General features: G+C 40.2%; 1 protein-coding gene across 8 annotated transcripts in view; it reads right to left on the bottom strand.

Moving 5' to 3' along the window:
* Positions 1 to 8,590, bottom strand: part of LOC307021033 (ras/Rap GTPase-activating protein SynGAP-like) — a 40,254-nt gene extending 31,664 nt beyond the window's left edge. For 4 of the 8 annotated variants that reach the window (XM_079652756.1, XM_079652758.1, XM_079652760.1 and 1 more), the window contains exons 1-2: positions 7,324 to 8,590; positions 3,925 to 4,028 (exon numbers count right to left, since the gene is read on the bottom strand). In XM_079652756.1, the coding sequence (XP_079508882.1) occupies positions 3,925 to 4,024 (100 nt within the window). In that variant the 5' untranslated portion in view covers positions 4,025 to 4,028; positions 7,324 to 8,590. The remainder of the gene's footprint in view (positions 1 to 3,924; positions 4,029 to 7,323) is intronic. The other 4 variants (XM_079652763.1, XM_079652761.1, XM_079652757.1 and 1 more) reach the window with 3 other exon arrangements.
* Positions 8,591 to 17,325: the final 8,735 nt, after the last annotated feature.

Genomic DNA, 17,325 nt, shown 5'->3' with positions numbered 1-17,325 from the left:
CTTTGTTTTATGGGGTTTTATATTGTTTCATCGACTCGGTTGTGTATTTTATTTTATTTGTATTATCATACATTCTACCTCCTTGCGTCTCTTAACATGATAACATTTTATATTTTGCTGCATGTACCTTTTAAAGTTCTTAACAAATAATCTGAGGGGAATTTCTTATTGTCTGTTTTTAACCTGTGATGTGTCATTTTGTAAAGCACTTTGTGCTGCATGTGTTGTATGAAAAGTGCTATATAAATAAAGCTTTATTATTATTATTGTTATTATTATTGTCAAATTGTTCATAAGCTATGACAACACCCATCAACATTTATTAATTTTATTTCATCATGATCATTTAACAATTAATTGTTTCTGGTATCAGTTCCATTGCTTCAGTGTAAACCAGCTGCCACCAACTTACGAAGCGATAAACAAGAGTCCACAGTTAGCAGCTCTGCCAGCCTGTCAAAGGAAAGACATGTGGTTTGGGCTAAAGGCTAACTCCACATGCTAACATGACAACCAGCTTGTCCCAAATTCACAAAGATTCTAAGTTGGTTTTATATTAAAACATATTCACACTGAAAAAGCCCATCTAATATATATATTTATTTCTTTTTAGCATAGATGGGGGATTTGATTCCCCCCTGCCCTGGCAGCGCTTTATTGCACAAAGGGAGGCCACTGCAACATGGTTGTATGATATACATTTAAATGTGTCAAGTTTGTACTACAAGACCTTTGGAATAATCATCAAAAAACCAATCTTTCAATTTTGTTAATAGGCCCCACAAGTTATTTTGGGGGGTAAACTCTGTCTCCTCAATTGTTTTCAATTTGAGGACACAACCATATCTGAAACAGAGAAAAGCCATAGACCAACCAGAGAATACTCCTGGGAAAGCATAGACTGAAAATGTTATGGTGTTAAGTTGTTTTATAAAACAAGTGACTTTTCTTACTGCCGCTGAATATAAATGCTTGTAAAATCATGGCTTGGTTTGGACATGAAAGCATTACTGTGATAATGATGACAAATTATGCCAATAGGCTTTTACTGATGCCACTTTGCAGCTTTGAGGAAATAAAAAAACACTTTCAAACTGAGAAATATAAGCTTCACTGACCATCATTTGCATTTCTCCTGAGAGGACACTCTGCATTGTTTATACTACTGGATGAGCCATTGTGATCAACGACAGGTGTTTTGTTTTTACATCACCTGTGGGAGGCGTCTTTATGATTTATTCATTGAGGGTGGGAGATGACCCTTCTGAGAAAATTAAGACTGTCCACAGCATTGATGGTGCAGTCGGTCACTTTGTCTCGGGGTGACAGTGTTTCCCGTTACAGATCACACACAGGATCTCATTTTGTCTGGAGCCTCTGGTCTCACACACACACACACACACACACACACACACACACACACACACACACACACACACACACACACACACACACACACACACACACACACACACACACACACACACACACACACACACACACACACACACACACACACACACACACACACACACACACACACACACACACACACACACACACACACACACACACACACACACACACACACACACACACACACACACACACACACACACACACACACCTGCCAGTGCAGATGTCGCATTCATGTCATACGGATGCCTCCTTAATTGCCATATTCCGAGTAGTAAATACTGTTGTCAACAACAACCATATGGTAATTATGTCTCTGTATTTGCTATTTTCCCAACCGCTCAAATATGTCCATAACACAGAGTAAGTCGTTATGTCCAGGTATCCTAGCTATGTCTTAATTTACCGCTGCCGTGATCATGCACAGTAGTTACAGTACAGCAAATGCTGCCATCAAAAGAAGGGAGAATGTTGTCGAATTAATGCAAGTTTATCATATTTGGGATCATGGCATGTTGCATTTCAATCAAATCATGTGCTACAATCAAGCTAAAAACGCGGTCTTAAGTCGAACTGTAGAACATAAAGAATGTGTATAAATATAGCACAAGCAGCACATTTCTGAATGTTTTTAAATTGGGTGAATTAACTCTTTAAATTAAATGTAAACTCTACCAGTGCACATTTAAGAAAATATATGCTAATTATGCTAAGTGCACTGGGTCAGAGGGAGTGGTGGAAAGTAACTCAGCACAATTGTTAGGTAATTGAAAGGTAGTGTAGCTGCCATCCTAATTTCTCCACAGACAGTGCAGCATAGTGTGTGCAGGAGCCATTCACCAACAGCGAGCTGTCCAAACCATCAGCCTGCTTGACTGACAGACGCTGAACATCGCTGCATCAACCTTATGGCTCTTTGACAAGCGAGCAGCATCGCCCCGGGAGGTTTGACACCGTTTAAATGGGAGCGGTGGTTCACAAAAACATAAAAAGACATTGCAGGTACACTGCTGGCCTTAGAGAACTACTGTCCTGCAATAGGCCTAAATGTGAGGTGAATCAACATCAGGGGCTATTGTTGGAAAAGGTTATGCAAGTCCTACAATTATTTGAACTATAATAGCCCTAAAATGTTGATAATTCTTCCATTTAAGGATGTTTAAAAAAGGCTGTCTGGGTTTAATGCAGAGAAAAAGTTGAGCCACAAAAAGGGACAAGTGACACTCGTGACTCAGAGCCACTCTGGTGCTATGTTTAGAAACAGCACCGTAATCTGGTAAATGTAAAATGCACAGAAGAGGTAGAGTAGCAGGATTTGGAAGCAGCGGTGGGTGGAGGAGTTGAGGAAGCAGGGCAGTGTGGGTGTGAGGGAGCCACGGGAAGAACCTGAGATGGGCTTGGTAATTTTGGAGGAACAGAAAAGAAAACGTTTTCAACGTCCTGCGATGTAACCACACTTTCTCAAGGCCAAGAGGCAGACATTTTAAAATGTAAATACCCTTCAAGTTGCGGGAAGGCATAAGAACAATAACCGGAATAAAAAATCTGAAGTTGCTCCCCATCACGTGTGTTCCTGTCTCTCTCCTGCTCGTCCCTCTGCCTGCCTGCCTGCCTGTGTGTGTGTGTGTGTGTGTGTGAGTGTGTGTGTGAGCTAGCCAAGGGGAGTGTGGCCTAGTTACCATAGGAACATGTTTGCAGCTTGTGCACGGCTCTCCATCAAACTACCTTCATTTTTACTACTGTATTCAGAAGCATTATTACTGTGCTTGTTAATAAGCATAGCCAAATTAAACAGTTGAAAATTGTGCAAACGAAATCAAGCAGCAATGTGAGCCTCTTAACACCGACTGTCCTGAGATACTTCTGAATTATCTTGTCATTTTCAAAAGAGGTGATTGTTAACTATGTATTCCCTGTCAAATATACACTGTATCTTGTTTGTTTCTTCTCAACACTTCAAAAACATTCCTGCGTAAGTCTTAAAGTGTGAAATTAAACAACAGCTTTACACGCTGTGCTAACTAACAGACAATGATTTCTCTTCCTGTCCCCGTAGGGAGCAGAAATGGCTGCTTTCATCTGGGGAAGTAAACCGAGCGCAGAGAGGAGGGAGACTCGGAGAGTATCAAAGCCCGAGTAAAAGGCAAATGGCGCTATCAAACCTAGAGGATGTCAAAATAAAACTCTGGGAGTGTGACAAAGCAGGGCTCAGAGGCTGAGAGGAGGGTTGAGCGGTAAAAAAAATCCTTAATATATGGGAGGTACTTTTGTAAAGCCTCATAAGGCTGAAAAGGACTAGAAGCAATGGCAGAGGAAGATGTCGCAGTGCATAGTAAACCTTACATTTAACAACTGCAACAGTGGTGTCAATAGATGTCAGAGAAGACAGCGGGTTGGGGAACATTTATAAACATAAATAACAGAGAAAAAAGCTCACTGGACCACGACAGACCGTTAGAGTTAGGTACAGTTGACAGCAGAGAGAAGTAGACCTCTAGACTGACTCACTTGGGGTTAAAACTCCAGGTCCGCCACAGCCAACCTCCGCTTGACCAACCAACCCAAACTGACTCTGATGCGGCAGCCACGATTTTGAGGATGTGTCCATGCAGCTATATCGCACACACACACAAGTTGGTCCTTTAGTTTTTTAAGATTCATAGACCCATAGTCACTTAAAACAATAAACACAAGGAAAATAAAATGTGTTATGCATGTAAATAAAAGGAAAGGAAAGCATTGTTATAGACAAATATGACCAAAGAATAAACAATGAAGAACACAACTTGGATTAAATCAAACAAGGAGAAATGTAACTTCCAGCCATTTTTGAAGTAGCAGGTGGAATTTTTGAGACATTGGGGATTCTTGAAAAAAAACGTTCAAAAAAGGCAGTAAGTGTTGTTAAAAGGCCTTCTGGCTTTTCTCAAACATCAGCAAGGATTTGCCTTACATAAAAACTAAAGCACTGTGAAAAATAATGCAAAGATAATACATGGGAGGGACAACCTGGGGCTACTGCAGAGAATGTTAACATACTCACAAGCATGTCAATATCTTGAGAAAACAGAAATGTTTTAACCATTCTTTTAATTTCACTCCCCATAGAAAAACTGCAGGCTACATTAAATGATAAACTTGTATTACAAGCAGCGTTTAACTTATCATAGCTGCCCTTTATGGCTAAATGTCATGCTGCTTAGCCACAAGCTGTTACTATGATTAATTGATAAGCATTCCTACTTAGAAATCCATCTTTCATCATTGTTCTCTGATTAAAATAATTTTAAAAACAGTCATCAGTTCACCAATACATATTGTACCTGTCAAAGGACATTTGGAAGATCTCAAGACATTAAAAGAAGGTGAGCATGAGGAGAGGTCTGTTTTATTACGATGCAGTACGTTGTCAGACTGTGTGAAGAGAGAACAGAGGTTCGGGATGGAGGAGAAATACCAGAGGGGTAAAAACACCTTGTGTTTTCTCTCCGTTGGTTTGCTCTAAAAAAAAAGTATGGCAAATAAATTGATGGCCTAAGGCAAAAATAAACAATTAGAGAAGATTGCAGGACAGGAGCTCGCTGACAGGAGTACCTACTTTCTTTTAGAGAACATTCTCACAAACAAAGCCTTTCTGTCATTGGCAGCAAGAGAAATCCCCCTCCATGCGTTGCCTTGAAGATGGCTGAAGAGCAGCAGAATTATGAAGGAAACTTGGTGTTGGAGTAGATTCAGCTCTTTGCTGGCTGTCAGGCTCTCAGCTGACAACTGTGGCAGAGACGCAAGGAGTCCATATCCTCCACAAGGATAGATTAAAAGACGTCCGTGACTCCCGCCTCGCTATTTCAGCTAAACTAAGAAAATAATTCCTTTGGGGATAGTATGAGATAGTTCATATATTATAGGCATTTCGTATGGAGGAAGACGGGGAAATCCTGTGAGGGGCAATGAGTCAGAGTGAGCCGGACTTATCTCGTTCTATCAAGTGTGCCGCCTCAGACATTTCATTAACTGAGCCTCTCTCTCTCCACTACTGCATTATAGCTGTATTCAAGAGCCCGCACTGAAATGTAATAGACTGTAAAAATAGGGGCCTCCACTCAGATATGTGCTGAAATGGCAGTGCCAAACATCAGACTTCAGTGCATTGTCCAGGGAAAGTGGGACTCTTTTTGGCAAATATCGTCAACTAATTTCAGAAAGCTAAAATGATAAAAATTGCCTGGCATCGATTACCATGGCAATGGTCAAGGCTTTAAAGCATTGGTCCGAGCCATTAACATCTAACTTGCACATCCCAGCTCTTACATGTGCAGAGATGGATCATTTACAAACTACAGGGATCAATGAAATCTAAATGTAATCGGCCAATCAATCAGGTTTGAATGCTGATTTCAACCCAGGGAGAGAGGGGTTGATGGATGCAATTGAAAATAATCAATACTCTATTGAACAAAATGATATGAATGAATAATATTTGAGTGGGGGTGTCACATGCTGACTTTGTGGAATGATATTATGTATCCAAAATGCATCTCTGGGCAGTGACACGGAGCATATTTGTGCCAATTAGACACGGAATGCAACTTACTATTGAAAGTTTACATATTTTCTTATTGTATATATTGGCAGTAATTTCACCAGAAAATATTATCATTATTATGGGTATACATTATTTTTGCATTTACATATGCTATAGTATCATAATGTGTAGAGCTTATCCTTCCATTTTTACATATAACAAATGTAATTGTCGCATATCACATATTATGTTAATGTGAGTGCCTCTGCAAATTGCCCCAAAGGACAAGTGAAGTGTATTCCTTTTACAGTTGTGTTTGAATTAAGTTTTAACAAATATGTGCTTTGATAAACCTGAATACTGCTCCCACATTATTTGACTGAAATATCCCATGAGTAGCGCTGAAAAGCATTATATTCTATTATGCTAATATTGCATGTGATAATTAAGACTTCATATTCTACAAAGATAATGATGAATAATCAGAAGCTCCTACGTGAAAACTCTCCATAAATTGTCTTACCAAACATCCACCAGCAAATGCAAGTAAAGGGGGGGGGGGGGGGGGCTCCAAATAGGGTCTAAAACAAACTGTGCCTTGAAAAAACTTGAAAGACATGTTTCAAAGGCACCAGGTGTATGTAAAGTTATGAGGCAAATCTAATTATTTGTACCTATGTGGTCCTGTCCCTCAAGGGTTGTATTGATATACTGGTAGAAATGTACCGCAGTGTTAAACTTGAGACACTGTGTACACTTGATTATTTACCCTGTATGACACAAGTGAGTGTGAGGTAAAGGTAGAGACAGAAGCAGTCTGGCTACACTGTCACACACCTACAGATTGTGTTAATTGTTAACACAATTTTTATGTTTAATGTCTTGTCCTTGTATGTTTCTTTGTAAAGCGACCTTGAGGTTATGAAAGGCGCTATACAAATTCAAGTTGTTATTATTATTAATGACCACAGGTTTTAAAGCTTAAGGCTGATATTATTATTTTTCTCTATTTTCATAATTTAGCATGAAATAGTGCTGTTAACATGTTTTAGTTGTATCGTTTCATGCTTATTTTTCATTTCAGGTTTATAATAATGTTCTTAATCTTTAGGGGTAATTGTCACTGATATCATAAAGTCATGATCATTTCACTCATCACTGTGTCATTGTAGGTCATTTAGCCTTCAATGCTTCACCTTAAAAAACATTCTCACCATGACCCTGAACCCAACATCTCTGTATTATCAGCTGGTATAGACCCAGCTGCCTTTGCATTATGATACTCAGCTTCTCCACCTCGATTACTGAGCCTTCATAAGCCAGCTGTTACAAACATGTGGTCTGCATGTTATTTTACTTTCTGCCCAAAGGTGCACAACACTTACCCAGTATCACAGGACTTCCTGGAGAAGAAATCTTGATAGCTTAGTTACATCTGAGGTTGCGGACACAATCCGGCGGGCTTTCAGGGCACTTGGGAAGGGGCTGAGGTTGCAGGTGTACTTGCTTTTTGGGACAAAGGTAGAATCAGTTTATGCAGACCTGAGTTTCCAAATACAAGGCCGGTGTAGTCCTCTGTGAGAGATGGTTGTATTTCAATCATTAGGACAATTCGATGTGTGGGCAGCTCCTGCTGTTCTCACCTATGCTGCAGTGTGTCCATACATGCCTTGTGTGAAGTGTGAAGGCTCTTAGGGGAGGGGAGGGGGCGCGTGAAGCCGGCTGTCACTGGGGGTCCCGTCACCTTCAGCTCAGTCCATCACTGAAGCCAAAGCTTGCCCATCAGCTCTGGTGTGCAGCTGGCCAGCTCTCCTCTGCTTCTCCTCCCTCTCTTCCTCGGCTCCCTGTCCTCCAACTCTAGTGCAATCCAGGAACTGAGATGTGATCCCAATGCAGCTTCCTCGGTAATAAAGAGAATCTCTTCTGGGGACGGTTTTTGTCATCTTAAATGTTTGTTCTGGGAACATGTGACTTCAAATACCCCCTGCGTCGCTGTATTCTGTCGGAATGATACCAGGTCCTACTAACGCGTTTTGGTCAAACCATCCACAGAGCCAATTAGTTCAAAATGTCTCACTTATATTTACATTTCAAACACTCCACCGAGGGTAAAGACACGACACGGGTTCTGCATGGTTACTAATGTACGCTGCACATAAGATCACGACGATATAAAAAGGCGAATAATTATTATAGGTGATGTCTGCGGGCTGTGCCAACTCCGAGCAGCACACAAACCTACTGCACACTGCGCGCACTAAAACGCAAAAACACAAAAATAAACATCCCAGAGGTATTTACAGGCGAAGTCCTGATAATTTGCAGCATCATCTGATTCATGCACATTTTTTAACGTGCTCCTTGCTTCTAGCTCGGGTGATTTAATCTTGGAAAGCGGCTGAGGTTTACCCTGCGTGGCATAACGACGTCCCCATAATCCAGAAATTCCAAACGAGGGGGAATCCGGAGGTAAATTGACGCCGGGTCCTTTGCTCTCTTGCAATCCGTCACACCTAATTTTGATTTAACGGCGGTGCGTGAAAAAAAGGTGGTCAGTAAATGGAGAAGTCTCTCCCTGGAGGGCGGAGATAGTGCGTAAGATAGACAGAAACAGAAACCCACGCCTCCAAAGGCAGCTCGAGTCCGCCCTGCGCTGTACCATCTCTGGAGTTTGAAAACGAAACGGAGCGATGACGGCTGACCGCCCACTGTTACCAATAATTACGGTGGGAAAGATGTTAAGCAGTATACTAAAGTTAATTTAAGTTACTTCCTGCATTGAGTGGGCTTAATGTCTAACTCATAAACGTACGGGTGCTCCTCTCTCTAATAAGGCTCGAGTTTGCACACCTGAATCCTTCCATCAATTTATATTTTAGATGTATTTTTTTTTACAGAGACCGACAACATAAAAGTAATATTTCATGTAAACAACGTTTAATAAGACAGTGCTCTCTAGAGCTGCATGATGCACATGGGAACTAATGCGAAAGCTGATGGAAGAAAAACATCTTATTCTGAGACAGCTGGTTTTTGGTGCAACGGATTTTTGGTAACAAGATCCCCAGGGGCCCCAGGTTTACTGTACAGGAAATGCTTTGTGTTCACTTAATTGTGTTGTTGTATATATTAGGTACAACCACTATGATAAAAGTACTTGCTTTTGTTTCTAATCGGGTATCAAAAACAAGTTTTAGGACCTTATTTTTTCAGCATAGGAATCATGCACCTAGCACACTAATCCTGCAATTTATAGATGTAGCACAGGGGCCGCTCAAGTTCATTCAAACCAGCCACAGAAACAGATTAAAGGACAGGCTCAGTTTTTTGTTTTTTTAACACAATACTCACGTCACGTCCCTACAATCAAAGAGTTATTGGTCGTTATAATTGTTTCTGCTGTTCACTGTACGTAAAGAATGATCAAAGCCAAAGATATCCAGACGTTTAGTGGGCGTCATATCCGCCCTGCCTTAAAACAACACAATCGGGTTGCATTGGTGGGGGCGTGTTTCTTCAGGTAACAGTGAGACATGATGTACTATCAGGTCCAGTTTGTGGAACAGATTTGTGAATTAGAAGAACAGGGTTTCTAGAAAGTTATGCAAAAGCAACTTTACTTTATTTTTCTTGCAACAGCCGCAAAGTCACCATTAGAAATACAGCGTTACCACAAAGCAAGATATGTTTTACTGGTTTTGGTATTGAAGTATACTGTTTCTTTCAGTTTCTAGCGTTGTCGTTGTCTCCCAACGCCCCACAACCAAATAAGTGCATTCATTTGCCAAAGAATAGATGAAACGCGAAGTGAAATATGTATTTGATTGATTTTTCTTTCTCATTTTCTACTGATATTGTTACTGTAAATAGTTTTTGCCATGATAATCATCAGTGAGTATCTCCTATCCAACTAGTAATCCATGCTAATAAATGTTATTCCTGGTACATGCGTTCTGATCCTATGTATCCCGTTAATGTGCCACCCGCATAAACCTCATGTATGTTTTGAACACAGGCTTTCTGTTAAAAAAAACAGCAGTCGAGATAACCCGTGGTTATTATTTTGATAATACTATTAAGATAATATAAGGGTTCAGGTACTTTCGATTACAGTTAGTCTCTAAATTCCCTACATATTTGCACACGACGAATACTGATGATGTCGTGGCCTTACATATGTTTACATGTCTGGAAAAAAAAAAGTCTGAAAAAAAAAGAACTCCCTCAATGTACAAATGGACATGTCACTGACTTTAAAAAAAGTGAACCTAAGCTTAAAGGTACTGATTGATATTATCTAAGCCAATACACAGGATAAATGTAAGCCTGTGTGTGACTCATTGGTATTTTCATATTGTGTTATCACTTATTTTTTACACTGACTGAAAAAAATCCAGTCCAGACAGAGAGTCCAAGAAAAACTGTCCATCGAGGTACAGAAATGTGAAGACTCCAGCGACTGTTCTGCTTCAAAACACTCTTATTTTTGATATCTGCTATATAAACATGTTACGTAAATGTGTATTGCTAATTGTCAAATCCTGAATTTGTCATAGATCATTTTGTGGGCATATATAATGAGGGTGTTACATAAATCCTATTGAAAGAAGGTTTAACTCAGATATTTCTTTCTATTTATGACACTATATCACAAACATGAGTCTGGTGGATGTTGATTGATAGAAAACTGAGAAGTGAGTAATGATAACATTTTCCCCTAAATTATGATAAACCTTTAAATTAATCTGAATGGTTCAATCTTTAAACCAGTGGTTCTCAACTGGTGGGTCGCGACCCACCCGTTTCGAGTGGGTCGCGGATGTGTGAGTGAAGAACAAAAAATATATATATATTATTATGAAGGCCCGATTTTCTAACGCTGTGCATGCAGTCGGCGTTGGACTGGAAGTACCGGAGACCATAAGAGGGTTTGAAAACTTCTGTCACGTAGTGATCATCTTCTCAATAAAATATCTTTGCTGATGTTTTTTCGAGTCTTCTGGACAATCAGAATCAAGATTGTTGCTGGAAGTCCCCACCGAGAATAACTTTGCCGTATAACTATTCTTTATACATCCATGTGTACAACTTCAGATAAAAATGAACACATAATGAAATATGACCCCCGGTTTGATGATTGACAGGTCACAGAACAATGGGAGCTATCTACCCTTCCAGAATTTAAAGTAAGTCACACAGACTATCTCCTCTTTGCTCTGTCAGAACAAAGTGAAAAACAAACAATGGCATAAAATATTATTAATATGTCGGGTAGTAATAGATTTATTTATTTTCTTCTCAGAGTGTACCAGAATGCATAGTTTATGTTAGTATTTCTAAAAATCTCCTGGGGGATAATCCCCCCAGACCCCCCTTCTGGGGTTGGGTTTGCAGCACGTGTGCCTTTTCATGTCATACAGTTCAGCTTTGATGCCATCATCTCATTAAACCTTTTTTAAAAGCATACTTTAGTTCTGTAAAGGGATATAAGGGATATATGCACTGTACTTCACTTGTATTAATATTGTATGCTGAAAAGCGTATATATTACAGCACGTTTTTTTGTTGAATAGATTTGAGTGCTTCAAAATGTTGGGCCACGATGTATTGACCAAGTAAAAAGTGGGTCCCGAGGCCTGACCAGTTGAGATCCACTGCTCTAAACAGACAAACCATGCGATAAATTAGGAAACAGATAAGCATTTGTTTGTTTTCACAGTCATGTTTAGAGACAGTGACATTGTCGCACTTCTAAAAAATGATCACTGGAGTCACTGAATATATTTTTCATTTTGCATGTTCTTTTATCTTGTTGATATAAATTGTAGGTTCTCATGTATTGGGATTAAAGAGTGATCAAGCTGCCCTGAGCAAAAACAAGTATCAGTGAGGAACAACTTCAGTGATGTTACTGAAGGTCAAAGACTCACTCAAAAAAAGTGGAAAATTGCACCTTAAATTGAAGGCATCCATAGCACACAATCGAGAGGGTATAAATGATGAGCAAAATGTCAAACATCGTGAGCAGAAATAGCCTTTTAAAAACATTTTCTACCCTACTTGGGACACTGGACAGGACATGCAATCTTCAAAAAAACATTAACTGGAGATGAAACATCCCCTCACCCCTCACAGAGAAACACATACATCTCCATGGCAACTGATGAAAGAATAGCTGCTCTACAAAAAGCAACGATTGACAAAGCATGTAGAAGAACTTGGACAGTCAGCAAAAAACAAAATGAAGGAATAGATTTAGGGGTTTAAGAAAGGGGCTGAATCATAGAATATAAGGTAAAAGCTATAATGTAAAAACCTAAAAAATAAGATTCTCATGTCAACTGTTTTAATCCACAAAGAATATAACCTAAAATAGTCTCAACCAAATGAGACTTTCTTTCAGTTTAATTCCAAGTAATACATTTCATGCAAAGGTGGTTCAAACTGAGAATGTGCACATTTAAAATCCTGCAGAATAAAAAAAAAAGGCAATAAGATTTGAGTGAATGTGAAGGAATGAAAGTTGTGCGGATGTTGCAGATAGCAGAACAGAGAGGGTGGGCAACAGAAGAGGGGAGAGGACAAGGAAGGAGTACAGCACAGTACACCACCTACACTCGTCTCCATGGAAACTACCACACTAGAACGAGTGATAATGCAGTTCCCTCTCTTCCGTTTCTGAAAACTGTTCAATTGGTACCATATGCACTGTGCAGTATGTGGGAGACAAAGCTTTCAGTATTCTGTTGCAGATGACATGATAAATGCTTAAAAATACATCTGAAACCCTTAATATATTTGACTACAAACGTTACATCCGTCTGTTTTTCCACCAGAGACGATGGCTTTAGCCTGACACTGAATTCATCATCATCGCTTTAAGGGATAACTTGTTATTTCTGAATTAATGTGTTGTTTTTTTCTGTTCTTCGCCTAAGCAAGTGGCACAGTGTGTGGGCAGCAGTTGCTTTCAAAGTATTGAGGTTGATAGAATTAAAAGGCTCGATAAAATAAATAAATGCCTGCTGGTGTAAAGTGACACCATTACAATTCAAATCCTTTGGACATGGTTTTGTGTGCAACATGTTATATATATCCTGAAAAAAATAAATGAAGATATGAAACTGCGCTGAATACATTTAGATTTACTGCGAAAGGATGCAAACAATGTGTGCTAAATGATGTATCTTAACCGTAAAAGGCTGCTAGATTATTGGAGACAATGTATCTTTGCTACACCCACCGCTCCTTTTTTTAGCTGTATCCTTCCACAGGCCTTTCATCCTGCTCTGGATTCATTTGGTTGTCTCAAAACTGCTCGTTTAACTGCCAGAGCAGCAAAGTAGGTTTCTGTTAGCAACACTAATGCCAAAATAATACATTTAAATATAGTGTTCGGTCGAGTCAGTGTCAGGGGAATATTCTTTTGTCTGGTCTTCTGTCACTCGATGTTAATTTGTTTGGCATCTGTCTTGTTTAATACACTGTTCAATCAGTCTGTCACTGTCAGCTCAGCATATGACAAACACAGAGCAAGAAAGGTCGGCTGTCCGACGGCCCACCAGGAAAGCTTCCAGATGGCCAGTCTGCCTCTGCTCTGCGATTCACCGCCGTTTTTTATATCATGACAGAAACCATCTGACTGCCTGACGACTGAAGTGCGTGTGATCTTTATCGCTGTTGTCAGCCTGTTTGTTGTCGGAGCGATGGCCTCACCACTGGAGGTACTGGCATTTATGATAACATAAATCAAGTATCATGCCTGTGTGAAAGCCTGATGTGTTATGGATTATTAACTTAGTCCTTTAGGAAGATCAGTGTCAAAATAAATAGCTTGTATTGTTCACCGTTTACACACGTGCAAAGTGTGTTTTAAAAAGGCCATTATTGACCGTGGGTTGTCTATTAGCACATCAGACACAAAGCATCAGCAGACAGGATTTCATCTTGGGAGAAAACTGATTGCAACCTATTAATTTGTTAGAAGATGAATCGATTGGTATACAGAATGTCAGAAAATAAAGAAAAAGAGCATGTCGCTGTTGCATAGAGCACAAAGTGACATCTTCAAATATCTCTTTAAGTAAAACCAGCAGTCAAAAAAAAAAGATGTTAATTTACAATGAAACAAAAGGACAAGCAGCCAATCATCATAATTGGAAGTTGAGTTGGAATGAGGGAAAAAGTGAAAATGCCAAATTTCCCAAGATGGCAATGTCTTATCTTCAAATCGCTTGTTTGTCTCAACAGACATTCAATCATTTTAAAGGATAAAGACCAAAGGCAGCGGGAACAACCGTCTTATTTGGTTGATCAAATCAAATCAAGTTTTATTTATATAGCACATTTTACATTTTTGGTCGAGCCAAAGTGCTGTACATGCAACAAAAAGATGACCTTGGTCTTGCTCTCGTTGAGGTTGAGGAAATGTTGGCTCAGCCAGGATTTGATCTCTGTCAAGCAGTCCATCAATAGCTGTAATGAGTTGACATTTGAATTGAGAGGCAGATAGATCTGAACATCATCAGCGTAACAATGGAAGGGGTTGTTGTGTTTTGTGAGAATTGAACCTAGGGGCAGTTTGTACAGTAGAAAAAGGATGGGGCCCAGAATAGAGCCTTGGGGAACCCCACAGGTAAGAGGGGCTTTGGCAGAGGAGAAGGCACCTAGCTGCACTGAGAAGCTACGGTCTGTCAGGTAGGACCTGAACCATGCAAGGGCAGAGCCTGTGATGCCTGCGGACTGTTCGAGGCGCAACACAGGATGCTATGGTCCATAGTGTCGGAGGCAGCTGTCAGGTCTAACAGCACCAGGACAGCTGGGCTACCTGTGTCGGCGGCTAGGAGCAGATCATTAAAAACTCTTAAAAGGGCTGTTTCAGTGCTGTGAATGGGTTTGAAGCCAGACTGAAACTTTTCATGGATGCCATGCGTGGGTAAAAAAGACTGCAGCTGTGCATAGACTACTCACTCCAGCACTTTAGATAAAAAGGTAGCTGGGAGATGGGCCTAAAGTTTGCGAGAATGGAGGGGTCGAGACTTTTCTTTTTAAGTAGTGGCTGCACCACGGCATGTTTGAAGGCAGCTGGGACACATCCTGAGCTAAGAGAGGTGTTTATTAGTACTAAGATACTTGCTCCAACTGAATCGAAAACATCTCAGACAGAGCGAATGCTGTCTGAGTTGCAGTTTGTCGGCTGCAGGTGCTTGACTACATCCGAGAAAGAAGAGAGGGATACAGGCTCAAAGTGGTCGAGGACAGCAGGGCACAGAAAAGGAGCAGGATCAGGGGTAGCATTAGTGTGGGCTAGCCTAAGCGCAGATACTTTTTTGAAAGTTATCACAGAGAGTGGTCGATGGCACAATTGAAGAAAAATCACAGGGATTAATGATCGAGTTGAGGACATTAAAACGAACCCGAGGTTTATGGCTGTTTTTGGAGATCAACAGAGAAATTTGCTTTGTTTTGGCTGCTTTGACTGCCGTCTGGTAGTCGGAAAGGCAAGCATGAAGGATTTCTAGGGAGACATGGAGTTTATCCTTTTTCCATTTTATCTCTGCACGCCTGCAAGCGCGTCAGAGCACAAGTACAGTCCTTGAGCCACGGCTCTGAGAGAACTTTGGTGCGTCTAAGCGTAAACGGAGCAACAGAATCCAATATTAGTGTACATGTCGAGTCAAACATGGAGATGAGCTCATCCGCACTAAGAGCACAGTTCACCTCTAATTTACAGATCAGGGAAGCATTAAAAACATCATAATTATTATCAGAATTGCTGCTTAGTCAAAACATCAGCTGACTGGAAAAGAACATGAAATGGAGCCTGAGCTTTTTAGTGTAAACAGCCTGGTTGCTAAGGACACAGAACAAAGACATGGCTGACTGCCTATAGCGAGATGCTCTGCTCAACATCATCAGGACTTTTCAGGAACAGCAGGAGAAAATCCGCTTGAGTGCAACGAGATCCTCTTGGCAGCGGCATCAAATCTGAAAGTTGGGAACGCTCCTTCAGAAGTGAAATGTCTGCCTGAACCATCTGCTGAGGGCTGAACTGATATGGAGGACGACTCAAGGGCCGAAGTCGATCTATTCCTTGATATGCATTATATAATAGGTAAACATGTATCTTATTGCTGTTCTGTAGAGCATACGTTAAGCATCAGTACTTAGTCCAATATTTCCATTATTTACAGTAGATGTTTGTGCTTTTATTTTGAAGGCAGCTTGATGATTAGGACAAGGTGATCTTGGTATTTATTGGAGACAGGATTTGGCACCACAGGGCATGCAGCAGGGAAGGAGTTGTTTGTACCGTTTTGTTTGTTTTTTAAACCCAGGAAAATAAGCGAAGCACAAACGTTATTCTTGCCTAGACAATAGATCATTCTCCGAGTACGATTCACCATCTGGTTCCACAGTAGCATTTTTTTTTGTTTGTCATTTGATTTGTTTGTTTTTGGTTTAGCCGTTAGACATTTCACCGTCATCGATGTGTCAGGCTGAAGTGTAAAAGGCGAAAGGGCTGTGCTGCGGCTGAAAATAACACTAATATTAGAAACAACGTGAATACCACTTGTTTTATTTTTGTCCTTGAAAACAGGGTGATTAAATGTTTATGATATTGTTGTTTCCCACTGGGCTTTATGTAACACAGACTGGTGGAGATGGCCACAAGCTACACCACACTGTGCATGGGAGAGGGATTTCTGTTCAATGTGCGAGGGGTCAGAGGTGACACGCAAGCCAAGCACTCAGTGTTGTTCAGCGCGACTCTGTTGCTCTGTGATTGTGCCCTGAGAGAATAAATATAGAAAACCTAATTTCAAGGTCCTACAGGGACCAACAGAGCAGTATTGTTTGTGGGGGTACTTGAGACTGGAGCTAAAAAAAACAATTTTGTATTGTGTTATTTACCAGGAACAGAAATAACAGCTTTTTATTATAGTTCCATGGCTGGTTCAAACTAATTCAAAATCGTTCCTCTGGCTTGTTTTGATATTGTAATGTGATTTATGTGGCTGGCATTCATCAGATGTCTTGTCAATAACAAACCTTACAGACAGAAAATGGAGTCTGTTCAAATTTGGCAATGAGCAATAACAGCTTTGAATAATCAAAATGTTCACAATGACTTGCAGATAGACGCAGTAAATGAAACTCCTGGGCCAAATTTTCCCGAAATGATCTCCTGTAATTTCAGTAATGGCATTTGTCTGAATAGTAAATGAAAGTTTTAAAAAGCAACATTTCTTAAATTTGAGTTGTTTTGATACCAAGGTTAATCTAATTATGAAACACAAACCTCACTATATGGTTAGATTCAGGGTGGATTGCAGGTTGTGAAGGGCATTTGGGATGGAATTAGATGTATTATGATGATGGATGGA

The sequence above is a fragment of the Notothenia rossii genome (assembly GCF_949606895.1).
Source record: "Notothenia rossii genome assembly, chromosome: 10".
NCBI classification, from domain to species: Eukaryota; Metazoa; Chordata; class Actinopteri; order Perciformes; family Nototheniidae; genus Notothenia; species Notothenia rossii.
Note: the sequence above shows the minus strand (reverse complement) of the source record. Positions and strands in the feature narration are given on the sequence as shown.